Source organism: Lonchura striata, chromosome 2, assembly GCF_050655825.1.
Source record: "Lonchura striata isolate lonStrDom1 chromosome 2, ASM5065582v1, whole genome shotgun sequence".
In the NCBI taxonomy this organism is placed as follows: domain Eukaryota; kingdom Metazoa; phylum Chordata; class Aves; order Passeriformes; family Estrildidae; genus Lonchura; species Lonchura striata.
This window is the reverse complement of record NC_140704.1, coordinates 104,664,626-104,685,163: the sequence shown is the minus strand read 5'-3', so window position 1 is coordinate 104,685,163 and position 20,538 is coordinate 104,664,626. Positions and strand designations below refer to the sequence as shown.

The following is a 20,538-nucleotide window of genomic DNA, read 5'->3' as shown; positions in this document are numbered from 1 at the left end:
TTTTCTTTCACTGGAAAAATTCCACCTGCTACATTCTGTTCTTCTTTTTCTTCTGTGCCTGATGTCACCAGCTTCAAGCTATTACTTTATACCTTTGGCTATTTTTTTATTCCTTTCCCTGATGACCCCTTTACATATGAGATCTGTTATGTTGTTTTTCTTGTGGCCTTCCATCAGCTATTCCAGATCTCCTCTGGCCACATTCAAACTAAAAGTACTTCATGACTGAGGGGAGAGGGGGGCAGGGTGGGCATGAGGTGGTGGGCAGGTGTTTAAGCAAATATAAATTGAGGAAAAAAAGACATTTATAGCTCTCTTGCTCTATTTCATCTTTTCACATAGAAATTATCATCCTCCTTGTTTCTGTATCACTTTTAGCATAACTGCCTTCCATACTAACCAAGCTAGTGTCCCAAGACACTGCCCTATTCCTCACAGATCATACAGACCACATGTAACATAAAGTCCCTGTTCATTAACAGAGTCAGGACACCACAATGAAATACATTTGCATAACAGAGATGTATCTCTCTGGAAATCTTCCATGCACAGACAACAACTGTGTCTCCACACCCTTCCCACAAAGCAGTGGCATTCAGTTGTGCAGCCAGTGCAGATTGTAGCCCCATATCCTCCCCCATTCTGGTTCTCTGTTCAACAAACTGCCCGTGAAGTGTATTATTCACTGGGCCAGCAGTGGACTGAGTCCTGGCCCTGGGCCAGACTGACCTCTTACATTCCTAGCATTCAAAAGCCTCTAGATCATGAATATGGTAATGCTGCTCACGGGCTGCAGTCCAAGGCAAGGGCTGAACACCCTCAGTACCACTGCTGCAGAGTGCTTTCCTAAGAAAAATAATGTTCAGTTCTCTCTGTGTGTGAATGCTGGCTTGCTCTCCTAATTCCCAGTAGGTAACTCTTGGAACACCCTGCTCAGAGAGGGATGGTTCAGCTGCTCTTGTGCATTCAGTTTTAGAACAAGTTCTTTCAGTGGCTACACCCACCCAGCCCTGACAGTGCTGAGGACTGTGCTGTCAAAAATAAGCCAGGCTTTGTGCAGCCATAGCTTGTGCTGGGCTGCTTGTCCTGGGGCTTGTGGGCTTGTGGGCTTGTGAGGAATGGTGCTCTTCTCACAAATGTAATCTGAGAGAATCATCTATGGAGCAGGATAGGAGTGGTATGTTGGTCTGGGTTGGACATGTGTGACAGATAAGTGGGATCTGTACTGGTGAGGGAAGGGTGGCAACTAGGAGCCACTCACCATCTGAGAAAACAGATGAGGAGTTAAACTGTGACTCACCTGGGAAACCCAAGACCTGACAGGAGCATATTAGAGTCGATTTTAGCTACAAACCTGCTCTTATAGAAGAGGTGTTTCCCATGATGAATCACTTTTACCTGGAGAGCTGCACATTTCATCTCAAATACATGCTTTGTAAGTGTGAAATAAGTGACAGTCTAAACAGGATTCCAGCCCTTCATCTTAGAGGTCTATTGTTTTTTTTCTTTTTTTCTCAGAGAATAAAACCACAAAAAGTTAAGCTTGTGCAATAAAACCCAAACCTGTCTTTCCCCCTTCCCCTCCTGCAAGTTGCAGTACAGATCTCCACTTCAAGGGGTTTTACTCAAGAGTGTTAAGGAGACTGAGCTGAATGGGATAAAATGCTTTAGCAACAAAAGACAAGAAAATTCCAGATGAAATCCATAGATTGTGCTTGGACCTGATCTACTCAATTCTAAATTATCTGGGTAAAAAAAAAGTACTAAACTGGTAAATCTCTGTGATTGTACAAAAATCTTCAGGACAGTTAATCAAGCTATCAGGTAGACTGAGTTTAAGAAGTATTTCATTATACTAATTTGAATAAATAACACCTGATGAAATTTAACATCCATAACTGCATTACACAGGAAAAACAAACCCTGTGTTTCCAGTGACAGGATTTAGTTTAGCTGTCAAAGGACATCTTGGAGGTAGTGTGAATACCTCAATGAAGGAAAAAGCTCAGCAGCAACCAAGAGGGCAAACAAAAGGCATATTAGAAAATAAAAACAGGAGCAAGAAGCATCCTATAACACTGCATAAAATGATGGCTATGATTTAAATACTGTTACTCCCATTTCACAGACACTGCAGTAGAACTAGTAAAGGAGGCTGATAAGCAAGGGCTATCATAGGAGTGCAAGGTCACACTCAGACATGGGGAGATTAATTAGTGTCATACTTTCAGCTCAGAAAATTTTGGGCAGATAGGTAAAATGAAGAACAAAGCCACTAAAACCTTCACCTTGCACACAGCTACAATGGTCATTAGGAACTGGTAGTCACTGTTCCTCAAAACAGAAGAATTATGCGGCATTAATATCAGCTGTCAGCTTCACAAGAGAAAGAACTGCTCCTTCACAGAATGGAATTCAGTTGTGCATGGAAGGCAATGCCATAGGAGACTTTGGAGGCTGAAAGTGTAACTGCGTTAAAAAGCAATCATATAACTTCAGGGATACCTGAAATGAACTATTAAATATGGGGTCCAGATCCTTGCTGTGGTTCACCAAAGGCTTAATCACTGACTGCCAGGTGTAGAGGGCATTTTTGGGTGAGCATAACCATATTCTTTCCTTAGCATCCATCACTGACTACTGCTGAGGTGGAATTCTAGGTTAGACAGATCTTCCATCTAATCAGGATCAGCTGCCATCAATGCTCTCATCTGGTCAAAACATGCTTTTTTTCCTGACTTCTGGTTAAGAGACCTTTTTGTCCTTTTTGTCTCCCACACTCAAAATACCAGGACTTCATTGATAAGCTCTGCATAGTATTGGCATCTATTCAGAGCTGACTAAACTCCAAAAGCAAGCTGTCAATATCTCATATTCATTTTCCTCTTACAGCTGTACCACTCACTCACCACATGACACAGATAATGGGTGATATACATTCCAGCTCAATTATGTTTTCACTCTGTCCTCCAAACAGATTGGTTCCCCAAAATCTTTAATGCGTAGAGAGGTTGGAGAGTTGACCACAGATGAGTGCCTGCCTTAATTTTGTATTCCCATATTCTTGGTTGTAGCTGTAAGGAAACTCTGGACCGGCTCCTTCACTGGCTGTTGAACACTGAGTGCAGCCCATTCTCTGGCTCTGTTTGTTTGTGTAGCTAAGTGACCGATTAGAGTGGAGGTTAAAAACACAGCCACACCAAACACACATTTCTGCCTGACAAAACAGGCAGGTACATGCTTCCACTACTCCAGGTGCTACAGCTATTGCATAAAAATCACTATGACCAGCTGTGCAAAAAGTCTTGGGTAAGTAATTGCTAGCATTGAGGCTAAGCATAGGAAGAAACAAAGGGCTGAAAGAAAATATTCATTTCCAAATGACAGAAAATATGTTACAAATCAAAAGACTAAGTGCTGGAAAAGTGCAAAAGCATCTGTACTCAAACACATGAATATTCAGGGTTGGAGTTAAAGTTTTCCATCCATTTTGTCAAATAGTGATAAAAGTGTGTGAAAACGCAGCTAGAACCTCCTTTGGACCAGGTGGTGGAATTTCTCCAGTGTCACTTCACAGTCTCTTGGACTTTGCACCTTAACATATTTTCTCCTACCTTGAATTAGTGACATTTGCTTTAACATTACAAAGTTCAGACCACATCTTGTGGGCTAAAACAAACATCAGCTGTATCTCCATTGACAGCTACAGATAGCAGCCAGATGAGTGGCATTAAAACAACCCCCTGAGTACTGTGTTTGAGCATAGGTGGCAAGTCGTGAAGCCACAGCTGCCACAGCAACAAGTTTAATGGGTAGTGGGGGTGACAACGCAAGAAACTGTTTGAGAACCATACGAAATATAATGGATTATCTGGGCAGATAACAGACTCAAAAACATCTGAACTAAATCTGTGCAGTCTGTGTTCGTCTTGATAGACATACACTTCTGTGTGTGCGTGTCTTGTTGTCTCACTTCCCCTTTGAAATGTATTTGTTGGGTTCTTGAGTTGTTTCTAGACTCATCTGCAGCTGCAATGTCTCTGTAACTCATGTACTTCTTGTGGATTTTGTCATAAGGGGCTGATGGAAAAAGAGGTAGTGGTGGAGATACACAGGTACACACTGAACAGGAGCATGATTTCCCATGCTTGGTTTTCTCAGGAAGCCAGGAAAAAAGATGTTTTACAATTTTTTCCCCTTTCTTAACTTGCATGAAACTCTTCAGACTAAAGAGAAAAGAGGAATTAGCCTGGATCTTCTTCCTAAAGGTCACCATGCACTTAGGAGCATTTACTAGCCTGCTACAAGCTGTCAGAATAAATTCACTATGTGGATAATATTTATTGCTTTGGTGTTTAATGTAAGTGCTAGCAAGCTTTATGACACATATTCTTAAATATCAACATATAGCAAATTTACCATTATTAAAAAGAAAATAGTAGCTAACTTGTTAAGTGTTCTCTTATGGCACAAATTTCTCTCTAGTCCTTAAAAACTTCAGTAAATAGAAATAGTCTTAGCAACAACCCTGATAGAAACTCAAATGTGTTTCCTGAAAAGCAGGAAGCAGATTAATAATCATATCACATGACTAGTTAAATACAGAAGAACTTTGCTGGTTTTTTTCCAAGGTATTAAAGCAAATTTCCATGTGACTTTGTGGGACATGACTGTTGCTTCAGCTGCTATTACTGGAAAATCCTTTTGCTCTGCAGCATAGGCACTTTATACATTTTGTCCTGCCTGTGAAATTCATCATCTTGTAGAAATCCATTTCTATTTAGCCTGTGCAAGAGCAAGGAGAACATGAGAAAACATGACAGAACACAGAATGCTCTACAACCCCCATGGCCCCATCCTGTGAATGTGTGCAGCTTTTTCAAAACAGCTGGATCTCACACAAGATCAGTGTGAGTATTTAATTTGCTGCTACTGTCTGATACCTTGTCAGTTCTGACCAACAGGAATGAAGAATCACATCACATTGAAGACCATCACATTGGAGCACCAGAGAGTTGTCCAGTAGAAATAAACTGTCTTGGGTTTTTACCAGCTAGCAATGTCAGACTAATCCAGATACGGCCTAGCAGCCAGGTCTTCCTTAATCCATAGCCTCTCTATCATAAATGGTCATGCCATTCCCTAAAACACAAGTTTTGACCTCTTCTAGATTTTAGTGTTTTGCTTTCACACATGGGAGGAAAAAAGATACTTTGAGGGATATAAGTAATGTAAACGGATTGTTCAAAAGGCTGCCTGGAGCATGAATCTGCAAACTTGAGGTGGTGGTTTGTAGCTATTGTAACATTTTACTGATTTTTCAGGTTAAATAAATTAGTTAATTCTTTTTAACAGCAGAAATGAAATTAAAATTGCAAAAGGAAATAAATAAGGAACAACAATGAAGGGAGTAAATCTGCAAAGGAAATCTTAAAGTTCTTCTCCTGTTTTGTGCATGACGGAAAAAAAGCCATACTCTTAAGTATTAAATTAACCTGTGGAGTGACTGGGAAATAAAAAAAAAAGACTATAAGTTATGAAGGCTAGAGGTCAATATATATTATAGGTATGTGAGAAGGAGATATCTGAGAGAGCCAAATATAACAAGTGAGAATCCATTGTACAGAATTTACAGTGTGTTTCTATATTAATCTAAATATACAATGAATCTCATGGGCTCAGTCAGATGAAGCAACCAGGGAGAAATTTAGATGCCTTAAATTTCCAAGAGGTGTTAAGTGGGGTTTTAAAATACAGCCATAAGTAACCCATAACAGTTAAGTACCTAGGAGGATTGTGAAACACCTAAGTACCTTTAAAATCCCAGACCAAATCTGTGGAGACTTAAGAAGAATATGCAGCCTTCTATGGACACAGGTTATAGTAGCACCTTCATGTCCTAAATCAGCTGAAATATTAAGTAAACACAAGCATAGATGAAAAGGATTTGAAGGTACAACTACATTCAGTGACCAACAAAAGTGTCTTCTTTCAAATTACCAGCAGTAAAACATGGAGAAGCTGCAAGCTGATCCAGGTGTGACTGAAAACTAAAAGTTATTTAGGTACCTATAAAATCTGTACATGCAAATTTGTTGAGTAAGCTGTTGCTCACCTCCATCAGGCACACAGCTCTACAGCCTTCTATGTACCTCAGTGGGTTACTTTGTATGTGTGGGAAACTGGCTGAGGTTTTGGCCTCTAAATGTTGTTTGACCGACTGCTACTCACAAACAGCAGACTTCAAAGCAATCTTTCAAAGATTACAGACATTGGCAATGCAACCAATACTGCTCTTCAGAAGGCAAATGGACTAAAGGCTCTACTACAAAACACTCTCATTGCTTCTTTTTTCCCCTTACTGCCTACCTGTGTCCATTTGTTCCTTCTTACTTTTATTCTTAAAATGTTATTTGATTCAGATCATCATATGGGTTTTACCTTCTGCTGGGTTATGTGATTCAAGGTTTATCTCCACAAAAGAATAGAGGCAAGGGGAGAAATCCAAAAGCACACTCAGAGAAAAGAAGCCTCTGACCTGGCTCCTGTCAGTGAGGGTTCAGCCTGGGGTCTGGGGTCACCACCAGTCAGTGGGAGAGGCTCTGTGGATCGCTCTATAGAGAGGAGTTACTGCCTGCAGGGGTCGGGAATCTCTAGGGGATGGAGGGGAAGAACATCTTTGAGATTGTACAAGACAGCTTTTGGGATGTTTAAAGGAGGAATCAAAGGTGGGGGCAAGAGGGGATAAGGACAGTTCGATATAGAAAAATAAAAGGATACGTGACTAAAGTGATCCATTTGGGTATAAACAGGTTGTTGGTGAATACGCTTGTCTGGCTATGCCTTGCACCTGATCATCTCAGTTTGTCTTGTCTTTGTAGACTGTATTTTAATTTTTTTTTTGGTGAGAAGGGCATCTATATTCCATGTGTATATATGTGTATGGTGGTCTGAGTGCCACCAATTAGAGGTGAGGGCAACAAGTCACAGCGGCCTGTGTGTCTTAAATGCAGCAACTGGAGAGACAAGAGTGAATCTGCATGTCTGTGTGTGGTCATTAACAAACAGCAAGCCAGGGCAGGTGGGAGCCAAGTTTAGGAGTAGTCATGAGTCCAGGAAAGAAAGTGAAGAGACCAGAGGATCTCAGAGCTGGCTACTGGAGAGACAAAGGATTCTAAGTCACTTTCTGAGAAGGCTACTGGGGTCAGCTACTGGTGAGGCCACAACTTTGGATTAGCTACCAGAGGAACTTGTTAGACTGTTTGTATCTCTGTGTGAAGCAACTGGGGATCCAGAGGTCATCCACTGAACAGCTGAGTGTCCTAAAGCCAGCACTTGATAAGGGATCCACATTTCTTAGCTGTAGATCTGATTACCAGCAACTAGAGTGGAACTGTAGGCCTCTGGGATAAAATTTCCACATGCCAAAAACTGGAAAGACTGGGATCCAGGTGTTAACAGAATAAGATTAGTGTATCAGACCAGCTATAGAGAGATTCATATTGTATAGATGTATGCAAATACATATTTATTTTCCATTAATGGGCATTTGTTCTGATCAGCCAGAGAGGAGAACAGGATGGGGCCATTAAAGCTGTTTGTTTTGGTGAGCGCTGTGTTTTCTGCCTGGGTCAGTCAGTGTCTATATCTGTATGAGTATGAGCCTACTTGGAACACACACCCAGCCTTACCACTACCTGGATCTGGGAACCTCCTGGATTTTAAAAACTGGCATACCAGCAACAGGCTAGAGGATGACAAGTATGAACAGTAAATTGGAGGATTTCAAAACATGGGGAAAAATAGGCCTGGAAGGCATAGTCAAGGACATACAGATTCAGGCAATGTCCAAGCCAACCTCACTAATCAGGCTGCTGAATAATGCCTCGTTCATGGATCTCTTCCAAAAATGCAGATCACACACAGAAGGACATTTATTTTGAGTCCTTCAGCAGAGAAAAAGGCACATAGTATCCAGCACTCTGCTAATGGCTGCTTGCAGGGCAAACATGCTCATCCTGATCCTCCAGCTGCTTCCCTGATGTCAGAAAGACATTGACTCAGCCTAGCATGATGCATGTGGGCTACTCGAGGTAATTTGCAAGATGCTGCAAGCTGGAATATTTCCCTGCTGGAAAACATTTATGGAAAGGCAAGGCTGGAGCTGAGAGCACAGAGTCAAGATGACATCGGTCACATCACAGCAATGTAAGGGCAGGCAGGCAGGCAGCAGGTGGCCTCCCAATACACTACACAGACTTTGGGTTACTTGGAGGTTATATATTGATTGGTGGGGGCTAGCTTGATTGTGTTCAAGCTATAGAAAGCACCCAAGATTGTTCTCCAAAAGGTCTCCAGCTGGGCCACCTTTATAACCTGGATAAGGAGGTTCTGTAACTCTGGCCTCAGGGCTGCTCTTTCACAACAGCAGAGCCTGAGTTGGGCAGCAGAGATGTGCATGGACAGATGAATGTCTCCCACCAGGGCTAAGAACTGGAATAGGCTATACAGACAATGGCATACCATGGAAGAGTCATGTTGGTATCACCGCAGGAACCCTCTATTTGGGAAACTCTGCAGCAGTACCCAAAGGGGTCATAAAGCAGATTCAGCAGCTGTGGGAAGTAGCTTCCTCTCTGAAGGGGAAAGAAAATCTCCGTTTGCATTAAAAACAAGCATTTCAAACCATGCATATCCCGGGGCATACTCTGTATGGTGGTGACACGAGCTTTCAGGAAAGTTTCTTCACAGACTGCTTGACATCCCAGTTACAGTTTTCAGGCAGAAGCTTCTCTTATTGGCAAAAGAAAACAAACAAACAAAAAAACCAACAAACCAAAAAACAAACAAACAAAAACAAGAACCCAAACAAACAAACCACACAAAAAAAACCACTCCAAAAAGACAAAACCAAAAAACCCATCAGGAAAGAGCTGTGTGAAGAAGATGGCAAGGCACAGAGAAGGGCTACCCATCATTTTGGATGCTGCCCCTTCACAGAATCACAGAATCACAGGATCAGTTGGGCTGGAAAAGACTTCTGAGGTCATCAAATCTAACTCATGACTAAATACTACCATGTCACCTAGACCATGGCACTAAGTGCCACATCCAATCTTGGCCTTAAACATCTCCACTGCCTCCCTGGGCAGCCTGTCCCAATGTCTCATCACCCTTTCCGTGAAGAAATTCTACCGAAGAAGAGTTGTGCAGCAAAGGCTGCGATGTGCGCGCCTGTCGGGGCAGGGGGACGCGAAACAGGAGACAGACGGCGACGATGTCCGGCCGCCACCCGGGGGTGAAGACGCCGCAGCCACGCTTGCTGAACTGGGTTTGGGGTGAGCAGCAGACCACGGACGGGAGCTGCCGGTGGCTCCCCAGGAGGACCACCGGGGACCCCCTCTGCCGTCGGGGACAACGCGCGGGCCGGTGTCACGGAGCCGAGGGCGGTGCCGGGCGGGGGCGGCCGCTGGGCGAGCGGCGGGGGGGCGCGGGGCGCATAAAGCACCGCCCGCGGGACGGCGCCGCGCACAGCCGGGCTGGGCGGCGGGACAGCGGGGCGCAGCCATGAGGGAGATCGTGCACATCCAGGCGGGACAGTGCGGAAACCAGATCGGGACCAAGGTGAGCCTGAAGGGGAGCCGCCGCCTGCCGCCGCTTGCGGAGCCTCTGAGCGCCCGGAGGACGCGCCCGGTGGTTCCGCGGGGCTGCCGGAACCGCCGGGGCTGCTGCACACCCGGGCCGGGCCGGGCCGGGCCGGGCCGGGCCGGGCCGGGCCGGGCCAGCCGCCCCCGCTCCCCGTCGCCGGCCGCCCGTGCTTCGATGCCGCTGCCGAGCGGCGCCGGGCGCGCCCGGGGCACCGCGCATCGCTCCGCTCTCCGTGACCATAAAAGGCCTTGGGAAGTACCGAAACCAAACGGGGACAGCTTTTAAAAGTTGTTTTAAAAGCTATTTTTGTCTTTGAGGTGGCCAGGCTGCGGTTGGGAAGCGGGGGAGGGCGGCAGAGCCGGGCGGCCCCTCGGTTGCGGAGCCGCCGCAGCCCGTTGGGTTTGAATCCCGGTGCCCGCCCGGCTCCCGCCGCCGGGAGGGGCGGCGGCACGCCAGGAATCCGCCAGCTGCCGCGGCACCGCCGCCGCGCCCGGCCCGGAACTTCCCAACCCACTTCTCGCTTTTCCTCCCTTAGTTTTGGGAAGTGATAAGTGATGAGCATGGCATTGACCCGGCCGGAGGCTATGTCGGTGACTCAGCGCTGCAGCTGGAAAGGATCAATGTCTACTATAATGAATCATCTTGTAAGTGTGGGACGGGGACGGGGTGCGGGACAGGGGACTCCGTGGGAAGGGGCACAGGAATCAGAAGACGACGGGCTCGTGAAGCCATATTACACACCTGGCCACACTCCTCACATGCCACCAGCCCCCCAGCTGTGCTCAGCTCAACAGAAAATATTATATACTTCCCTACAAAGTATTAAGATGGCTGGCTGCTATCTCCTCAGACATAGAGAAGTGGCACAGGGGGCTGTCCTTAGGGTCTGGAGGTGGAGGTTTGTTTATTATTTGACATTACAGTAGGAGTTTGCTCTTCAAGTGTGTGATTACTTTACCAAATGCATTTATTCAATTACTCCAAATTAAACTGGTTGGCTATATGAGCCTGCATCAGTAGTACTCTCTCTTTAGTTTTCATGAATGAGAGGGTTGGGCCACAGGTAATAGGGAACTGTTTCATTAATGAGATGGCAAAAGGCATCCAGTCCTCTGAGTCCTGCTGTTGAAAGGTGCTAACAGTGTAAAATGGAAATCTGGAGTACTTTGGTCTGTAGATATTAACCTGCAAGTGTGAATGTTTCATCTTTTGTCCAGCTGGGATTAATTCATATTACCTACTGAGTTTTCTTGAACAAATTGAACTTGACAGAGATTGTTTGTTTTGTGCTTTGTGGTAGATGTGCTGACTACTACTGTTTGCCATGTACACCAAGTAGCTCTTTCAGTGGAGGAGAATCCTTCAAACATAAAAGCTTGTGGATAACTTAAACATAAGCACTTCACTCACCCTGATATTTACAGAAAAGAATACCTACTTTCTTAAAAAGAACAAGTAAAACATTTTTTATAATCAGAAATTCCCTAATATTTCTTGCTAATAAAGAGCTTACAAAATGTAAAATCTGCAGAGTCCAAATTATGTCAGGTATGTTTTCCAAGCTGAATCGATTTATTCCTATGGAGGTGGGTTTTTCACCACCATGACCTTCTGTATAGGAAGTACTTACATACATATATTAGACTAACAATATGAGATGAAATATATTTGTGTATTAAAAGCTATAACTGTGTTAGCTTATTTCTGAACATTAAGGACATGCTTACTTTGTGTTGTAGCCCACAAATTTGTACCAAGAGCAATCTTACTGGACTTGGAGCCGGGAACCATGGATAGTGTGCGGTCTGGTCTTTTTGGTCAGCTCTTTCGGCCTGATAATTTCATCTTTGGTATGTGGATGTTTCTCTTTAAAAAACAGAGTTCTACAACAACTGTTTGATTACCAAGTGAACAGTCAAAAAGTATTCAATCTCCCTCTTCCAACGTGATCCTACTGGGAAATCCTAATAGCTAACAATGGAATTGCAGTTTTTATGTAAGCCAGTCAAAACATCCTGTTAAGTGAAAAAGTCATTTTTCTGTTGATCATTCCTTTGGTTAGCAAACCGGTGGAAGTTTCCTATAGTATTCAGAGAAAGTATGTTTGCTTTCCACATATATGAGCTCCAGAGGAATCCTGAGGCCAATTCTTCACAACAAAATGCACAGAAATTCTGCAGAAAATGGAGGGGGGAGGAAAAACCTCAACCACAAAACAACCAGACTACCCTTCACTTAAATTCACATTAAATGCTTGAGTATGGAATTGTTTTTAGGCTATGTAATTAAACTTTTTCAGTATATCCTTGCAGTATGGCAACAGTGGAAGAAGATAATCTGTAATGTAGAAAACACATATGTAGCCAGTTACTGGGTTAGTTTCTAGCATAATGAGGAACAGTCTAAAAGCATGTGGGGGTTTCTGGTTTTGCAGTGTTCTTGCAGAGGGTTGGTTTTTACTTTTACTGCTTTACTTTGGACTTCTGTAGTACTTTGCATCTAAGCTTAAAAATGGACATTACCCTTTCAGAGCATCCTTATGAAGTACTGAAACATTATCAGTCACTTTGCACTAAAGGAGAAACAGCATGTGGAAGTTAAGTGAGCCACTTGCTGAAAGAGGAAGCCTGAATGAAAGATACCATGTGGACTTTAATGTCCTTTTGGTTTCCAAGTCTGCACTAGCCACAAACACATTTTCTTCTGACAAGGCAAGCTTAGGCTGGAACTCAGTTTGGTACGCTGTGTTAACATAAGGAAGAACCGATGCCAGGAACAGACAGAGGAAAGATAAACATGATTTGGATGGTATAAAACAAACTTAAATCTGGGTTGTCGAGTTGGAGAGGGGAGTGAAAGAGCCATAGAGAGTTCCTTTAAGTCTTTGACTTAAAACTTTTATGCTATCCATGTTGTTCTCCTGTAAACTCCATGGCAAGTGATGTTAAGGGTCTCTTCCAAAGGAGCTGTAATTTACAAGACGTAACTTAAGGAGTAAACTTAGAAAAGCCATAGACATAGGCAGCTTTATGAAGTGAAGTGTGTTTCTGTGTTCAGGTTTTTCCTTTCATTCCCTTTCACCTGCACAAACCACACAAGCCCTCTGAAAGTGAATTCACCTGACCTATGGAAATACCTGAACTAGAGCTTTACAGTTTAGCACAACACCAGTAAAAACAGAGCAAAATCAATTCAGAATGTCTTCAACAATAGCCTAGTTTGCTGTACTCCCTTCCTGCCAAGATAACAATGAACCAACAGCATGTGATCACTCGATCTCTCAGAGGCCCCTGCCAGCATCAGGCACTGTCCTCCCAACCTGCTGAATAATGTAGAATGGCTGAGTGCTGAAGTAATCATCTTCTGTGTCAAAAGCCAACAAAGCATTTTGTTTTCTCTTTTAAAAATCTGGCCTGGGCCCACAAAGGATTTTGTGGCAGAAGTTGACAGTCCCATACTTGCTGTAGCCCACACTGTATGGGCTTGTTCTGATGGGGATATTATCCACCTCTGCTTTTATAAGCCTGCATGTGCCCACATCTTCACAGCAGGTAACCATGGACCATCAATTGGGATTTCATGCAGGTGTATTGAGTACATGGTCACACACTCCAGATACAGGAATTTTATATCAAACCAGCAAGAAATTTGAGATGGACACAAAAAAAAAAAATTTCCTTATTCTTTAATGCCTGCATTGACAAGGTAGTGATTTAAAAGGTGAAGAACTGCAGGTGGAACAATCTTGCTGCATGAGAGCAATAGGCTTCCTGGCCTTCTGACTGCACACAATTGCCCACCAGGAGCTGCTGTGAACTCTGATGTGTCTCCTCCTGTTAGCCAGTTTTCATTTGTACATTTTTGCATTTGTCATTGTTTTCTTGTGTACACCCTTGCTAGATTTGCTACAGAGAGATACCGCTCCAGTTGAATATGTATGAACTGATTGGGGCAACCAAAAAATAGCTGTCTGGCAGTCAAAGGCAAGTTCTGCAGCAGGGCTGTTCACATTGGGCTCCTCAGTGTTAATGTGCAAGCTACTGAGCTCCTTTACCAGGTTTATCTTCTATTTTGAGCAGTGAGAGTAGAGTGAAAGAAGATTTTAGGAAACAAGTGCCATTTTAGGGATTAAAAAATAAATTGACTGTTAGACAAATGGTTTCTCTGCATGTGCAGCTCAACCTGAATTTGTGTGATAACCCTACAGCGTGTTGGAGAAAGAAATAATGATAGAAGGACCTGGAGGTGCCAGGAGTGCAGATAAGTTGTGGAATTGCTTCATGTAGGCTTCTTTAGATCCTGGCAAATGACAGACGCAGGATGCTGGAGATGGGCTTCCAGGATAGGCAAAAAATTTGCCAGGTCCTGAGTTTAGTGGGCACAGGCTCATTTTCCACCCAGACGGTTTACCCCCAGTGAAATTTGATCATTTCTATGTGTTTACATTAGATTTTCAGAGGTCAGGTAGGTAGGCACCTGGTAAGTGGCAGGCATCTAGTAGAGTTTCACAGGATCATGATCAGGATTTCCAGATTCGTGGCAGCCCTGTCAGGGCCATGGCACCTCCAGACTGTAATGTCATGGGGTGAGAAGGCTGGAGCTTCCAGGGCACGTTTATATGCTCTGTGTTGTGGTATTCTTACAGTGCTGTAGAGCCAGTCGTCCTGGAAGTGTAAGATAACCAGGTGTAGAAGCAGGAAATCACCAGTGAGAATGCTGGAGACCCTAGGCACGTGGCTGACTAGTGAATGGAGTGTAGTTTTGCCACAGGAGTAGCTGATAGTTGTCCTAAAATCAGAGTTTATGTCCATTAGGAGGTGAACACCTTCTGCCTTTTGGAGCGACGTCTGCTTGTCTGTGTGCATCCTGATATGCTTCCCTCTCTGTAGTAGGGGATCTGCTCAAGCAGGGTGAAGGTGCTTACAAACATTTAATTCTGGAAAGGATATTACTTTGTGCTTTGCCCAGCTGGACAGGAAGTGCTGAGCTCCCTAGGCTTAAAGAGAGAAAAATATAGCAACATACAGAACAATGCATTAAGTAACCAAATACACCATGAGGAAACCAAGCATTTATGCAGTGCAAAAAAGTACACAGGATTTCAGAAGTGTCCCATCCAGCAGTTTCCCTCGTTCATATGTTTGGCACCAACAGGGTGCCATGGGAATTGAAATGAGAAATGGTAATAGGAAGGAAGGGGAGGGTCTTGGAGAACAGCACAGAGTGTGCCAGCTCTATAATTAATTCTGAAACCATTGCTCTGCCTGAATACCACTCCCAGGAGTACCCTAAGTGAAATCAGTGGCACAATGTATGTGTATAGTAGACACTGTGAGGAGTAGGAGTACTAAAAAATGGATTGCCCAATTTAATCCTCCTCATTATCTAACCAATAACAAAGCAGTGACAATAGCAAATGATCCACGTTGTTTATCTTAATAAACTAAATGGCACATAAAACAAGAAGGGAAGCCTTGGGAAATAAAAAATGAACTCATCACTTTTCTGAAATACCAGTAATCCAATTTTCCACATTTCACACATCCTGAAGAATAGTGAGTTTGTAAGGAAATCGGTAAAACGAAAAGACACTTCTAAGTTTTAGAAATAATGTCCCTGAAGCTTCTGTTGATCATTATTTTCATTCAGGCTAGGTAAACATGAATTTAAAAAGCTCTATTTCCTGATATAAAAAGTTAAAAAGGACCTTGAAGCCCAGCTTTATTCTTGAATGACAATGTTTTTCTCTTTGACTCACAAGAACATTGCAATAACCTCTCATTTTCATTGAGATACATGTATCTCTGATTTAGCTTTGCATGCATCATGGCCCTTACAGACAAAAAGCATTTAATATTAAACAGTCATCTTGTGTTTACAGAATCATCAGGACTGGGAGTGTGAAAGCTTTCAAAACAAGGAATTAAGGCCATCTTTGCATTTATGGAAGGTAAAATGACAAAAAAGGAAAAAAAACCCCAAATATATATATACCCAAATAATATCCACCCAAAGGCATTAATGAAAACTACCAGAGACCATATAAAAAGTTTATGTTGATACTTACAGAGATATTTGTAGGCGAAACTGAAGAGCACAGTTATCTACCTGAAAGATTTACAGCAGCTTTTGTTACAGATGTGAGTGCGTTTAGCTTGCAAATACCAAACCTTGCCAATAATTTTGTGTATTTTCTTTCCCTGTTGTATCTTATTTTAGGACAAACTGGTGCAGGAAACAACTGGGCCAAAGGACACTACACAGAAGGGGCAGAGCTGGTTGACTCTGTGCTTGACGTAGTAAGAAAAGAGAGTGAACACTGTGATTGCTTGCAAGGATTTCAGCTCACTCACTCCCTGGGAGGAGGGACAGGGTCTGGCATGGGAACCCTACTCATCAGCAAGATCCGAGAGGAGTATCCAGACAGGATAATGAATACCTTTAGTGTCATGCCTTCTCCTAAGGTTTCTGACACAGTGGTGGAGCCGTACAACGCTACGCTTTCGGTCCACCAGCTGGTTGAAAACACAGATGAAACCTACTGCATCGACAATGAAGCTCTGTATGACATTTGCTTCCGCACCCTGAAGCTCACCACCCCCACCTACGGAGATTTAAACCACTTGGTCTCCGCCACCATGAGCGGGGTAACCACATCCCTGCGTTTTCCAGGCCAGCTCAATGCTGACCTCCGGAAGCTGGCAGTAAATATGGTCCCCTTCCCGCGCCTTCACTTTTTCATGCCGGGCTTTGCACCTTTGACGGCGCGAGGCAGCCAACAATACCGAGCGCTCACGGTCCCAGAGCTCACCCAGCAGATGTTCGATGCCAAAAACATGATGGCAGCCTGTGACCCAAGGCACGGCCGGTACTTGACGGTGGCCACCGTCTTCCGCGGCCCCATGTCCATGAAGGAGGTTGATGAGCAGATGTTGGCCATCCAGAACAAGAACAGCAGCTACTTCGTGGAGTGGATCCCGAACAATGTCAAGGTGGCAGTGTGTGACATACCTCCCCGTGGCCTCAAGATGGCTTCCACTTTCATTGGCAACAGCACTGCTATCCAGGAGCTCTTCAAAAGGATCTCGGAGCAGTTTTCTGCCATGTTCAGGAGAAAGGCCTTCCTCCACTGGTTCACAGGAGAGGGAATGGATGAAATGGAATTTACAGAAGCAGAAAGCAACATGAATGACCTGGTTTCAGAATATCAGCAATACCAAGAAGCAACGGCAAATGATGGAGAGGAAGCGTTTGAAGATGATGAAGAAGAGATCAATGAATAAAAGAATTAGGTGCGAGATTTTTCCAGGCCAAATTCTCAAATCTGGATTTCTGATAATTAGGCTTGTAAATCCATACTTTAGTTTAAAAATAATAAAAAAGGGAGCATGAATTTCAGGTGTTAGAAGTGCTCTTCAGAGTCCGTTTGGATCACTGAGGACATTCAGCATTTCTGGAAATTGGGCCATTTCTATTCATGAGAAAAATGTAAGGCATTCAGTTAAGACTTTGGCCTAAGAGTCTGAATGTGGAGATTGATAGTTTGGGATCTTTTTTTCTTTAGGGCTGTCATCCCTAAAGCTGCAGAAGAGAAGATGTAAAATAGGCATGAAAACCTACAAATTAGAGCCACACTATTTTCATCCAATTATGAGTAAGAAAATGTTGTGAGCTTGAAGTATTCTGTACCAAATAGGCATACTTAACTGCCAGAAACAAAATTTATTCATAATAAAACAAAAAGTTTTTTAGATATTCTGTACAGTAACTGTTAACAGTGATATTTGATTCTAGTCCTCTAAAAATAAAATAAAAATTAATAGTACCCTCTCAAGCAGAAGTGTTCTGGGCAGTCAATAAATACCCAGTGAGCTGCAGTCTAGAGGCTGGATTTGTGTGATGCGACTTCATCTCTTGCTGCTGCTGAATAATCACAGATGGTATCTGTGATCTATAGATGAATCTGATAGATGTATCTGATACATAGCTGAAATCCCTCCACTTGTGATGTGTTCATCATAAATCCCTGGGGTTTAAAGTGGCACCCCAATATCTTACCTGTCTTCCTGGCTATCACCAGCTGCTAATGCTATTCCTAACTCGTTTCACTCAGCCCATGTAGCTGAAATCCAGGTATTCCACAGATCATGATGGGACAGGGGACATAGGCTATGTGCCAACAGATCTCACTACCTGGGTTTGTAAGTTCACCACACCTACAGATGCTGTGCATGTCTTGCTACCAAGATCGATTAAAACAACTGGACAGGTAAAGCATTTAATCACTATACTCAAAACAGCTGGCAAAATGAAAGATGAGCAACAGATTTATCTGCCCCAACTAAAGCCAAGTCAGAAAGGTCTCTGCCTAAGCCAGCTCACAAAGTGACTGCTGAGCATTTGTCCTCCGTGCATGCTTTATGTTTCTGTTCGTATCAATTAAACAGCCCTTCTCCATTAGAGAGGCTCTACCAGAGAACACTCTGTCTTCTTGGCGTCTCTTATTTAGACCAGTTCCTAGGCAACAAAGCAAGCAAACAAAGGAGAAAACCTCTGGAAATCCAAACTTAAAATGTTTCAAGATCTTGCTTTTTCTTCTTGCTTTCAGAAGCACTTCCCAAGCAAAACTGTTGCTCAGTATTTAAAAAGGCACTTTACAAACATAGTGAAATTTCTAAAGGTCTTCTTCTCCTGACAGGATGATACTTCGCTAGTTTGGGATTCAGGGAATGACACAGTACTTTAGGAAGTACACAAACCAAGCAACTGTTAATCACATAACATGAAGCTGTCTGCTCAGTGCTGTTCCACACAGAAATTGAACTAAACTAGCTTTAATCAAGTTTTTCACAGAAAGTCACTTCAGAGGTTGAGGCAGTTGCTGAACTTGCCAACCAGACTGGGTTTGCCACAGAGGCAGAGTTTGGGAGGGCCCAACTGATTGTCTTTAGAAGGATCATAGAGGAGTCAGCAAATTCACAGGCCATGTTCTTTGCTATGTCCAGTGATGACTAAAGGATTTATGAATAGCCAAAGAGCACCTTTAAATACACATTTAATAATGTGAGATGTGGCTATGTATTAATTACAGCATGAGATAAAGTTATGACACAATATACATTATGAAGGGAAATTACTGTGCAGGACAATACAAAGCAAAATCCATTGGGAGTAAAGCCATTAAACAAAGTGAAGTTGATAGTTTCTAAATGGTTGACTATTTGCTTTGAAAGGGAGAAGGATGCCTTACAGGCTCAGAGCCTGCTATCACACAGCTGTGGCACAGGCTTTCCAATTAAAGCACTAGCACAGTTTCTGCTGAATGAAACAGAATTAACCATCTTATTGTGTATGAAATTGCATTTTGTTGTAACACAGATTTCATAATTAAGTCCAAGTCATAAATCCTGGTATTTCTGTGGGAAAAAAAAAAAAAAGTTAATACTTAAAAAGTGCCAGAAATCTTGGCATTGCTAAATAATGGAGTTATTAACTTGGTGAACCAGTCTGTTCCTTGTTGCATTTCATACACTTGACTCAAAATGCAGAATGCAGACTCTGAGGCTGTGGAATTCAGGCCTCACAATGATTCTGCTTTGACTCACCCGTTCTTGCACATGTGTTTACTTGCAATTGTTTGATGTGAATTTCTAGAATGTGTGGAGGTGGAAGACGAAAACTAATGCTCTCTTTAGAAAAAGAGCCAGGTCTTCCATCTGATCCTAGGGGGAAGAAGCCCCTCACACCATAATGAACCCAGGACCCTGTTGTAGGAGGATCATCAGAGGACCAGCTTGTACATAAGCAGTAACAGCCACGGGAAGCACAAACACTTCCTGTTTCTCTTCTGTCAACCAACTCTAATCACCTTCCTTTCCTGAGATACAACTGAAGATTGTTTTAGTAGCAAGTTTAGTGAGCAATTCCTTCAGCTGCACTTCCTTTCAAATAACTTCCTGCCTTTTCCTTAGAAGCTTCTCTCTTATTTTGCAATCTCCATGGTGAGTCCCACCTGGCTTTGTTACTCTTCTCAAAGTCCTCACCTGTCTGATTTTCATTTCCCATTTAGTTTTTCAGCCTAGTCTCTAGCACCTTTTATTTCTGTGTCTGGCCCATCATATTTTTTTTAACTGCTTTGCACCTGGCCACAGAGCAGTATCTAGCAGAGGCTGCCAGGACAAGCCAGACCCCAGGAAGAAGTGCAGCTCCTACTGCTCAGACACAAACACGTGTTAACGCTAGGCTGGGGAGAAAAGATGGCAGCCTACACCACTGACACCACATGGACCTGCTCCTTCTCCCAGCCCTGGGACAGCTCCCTTGGTGTTGCACAAGCCCCTGGTAGCTGAAGCAGCATTGCTCAGTGTGCAACAAAAACTAATCCGGCATTATTGGCAGCCACAGCACAGACTTAATTTGATTTTCTTGATTTATGTTCAACCACCCTAACATCCAAAATCTGGGAGTTGAAGGAAGCTAATAATCCTCTTCAAAGAAGCAGGTCGAGTAAAGAGATTTTTTTGGTTGTTTTTCTGTATCTTTGATTCCCAAATGACAAAACTGCCTAATTCTGCCATTTTTGGCACAAAATATTAACACCTGCTAATGAAAGGCTAAGCAATAAAAACAGAGGCAAAGGTAAAGGAGAGGTAAGGCCATTTTCATACATCTATTAATTACATGCTGCAACTGAACAGGAGTGGAATTTTTTAAAAAGACACAAAAAGGGAGTAAGAGAAACCATCTCCTGGAGATGATTTTTTTCAGTCTGGCAGTGCCATTGTGAAGAGTCAGGTTAAGGGTTTGGGGGTTGGGTGGTTGATTGCTGAGTTTTCTGTTGGTTTTATTTAGCAAGGAATGAAGAAATGCAGAACTCTGACCTTTACTGTA

At 43.2% G+C, this 20,538-nt stretch overlaps 1 protein-coding gene across 1 annotated transcript; it reads left to right on the top strand.

The window, feature by feature from the left end:
* The first annotated feature begins 9,526 nt into the window (after positions 1-9,526).
* On the top strand, positions 9,527-17,482 carry TUBB6 (tubulin beta 6 class V). Its single transcript, XM_021527784.3, has 4 exons — positions 9,527-9,624; positions 10,184-10,292; positions 11,388-11,498; positions 15,868-17,482. The coding sequence occupies exons 1-4, from the start codon at positions 9,568-9,570 to the stop codon at positions 16,929-16,931; spliced, it is 1,341 nt and encodes a 446-aa protein (XP_021383459.1). The 5' UTR covers positions 9,527-9,567; the 3' UTR covers positions 16,932-17,482.
* The last annotated feature ends 3,056 nt before the right edge of the window (positions 17,483-20,538 follow it).

Coding starts and splice junctions, on each gene's coding strand:
- TUBB6 (XM_021527784.3), top strand. CDS start 9,568: ATGAGGGAGATCGTGCACATCCAGGCGGGACAGTGCGGAAACCAGATC. Junction 9,625..10,183: donor GAAACCAGATCGGGACCAAG/GTGAGCCTGAAG, acceptor TTCCTCCCTTAG/TTTTGGGAAGTGATAAGTGA. Junction 11,499..15,867: donor GCCTGATAATTTCATCTTTG/GTATGTGGATGT, acceptor ATCTTATTTTAG/GACAAACTGGTGCAGGAAAC.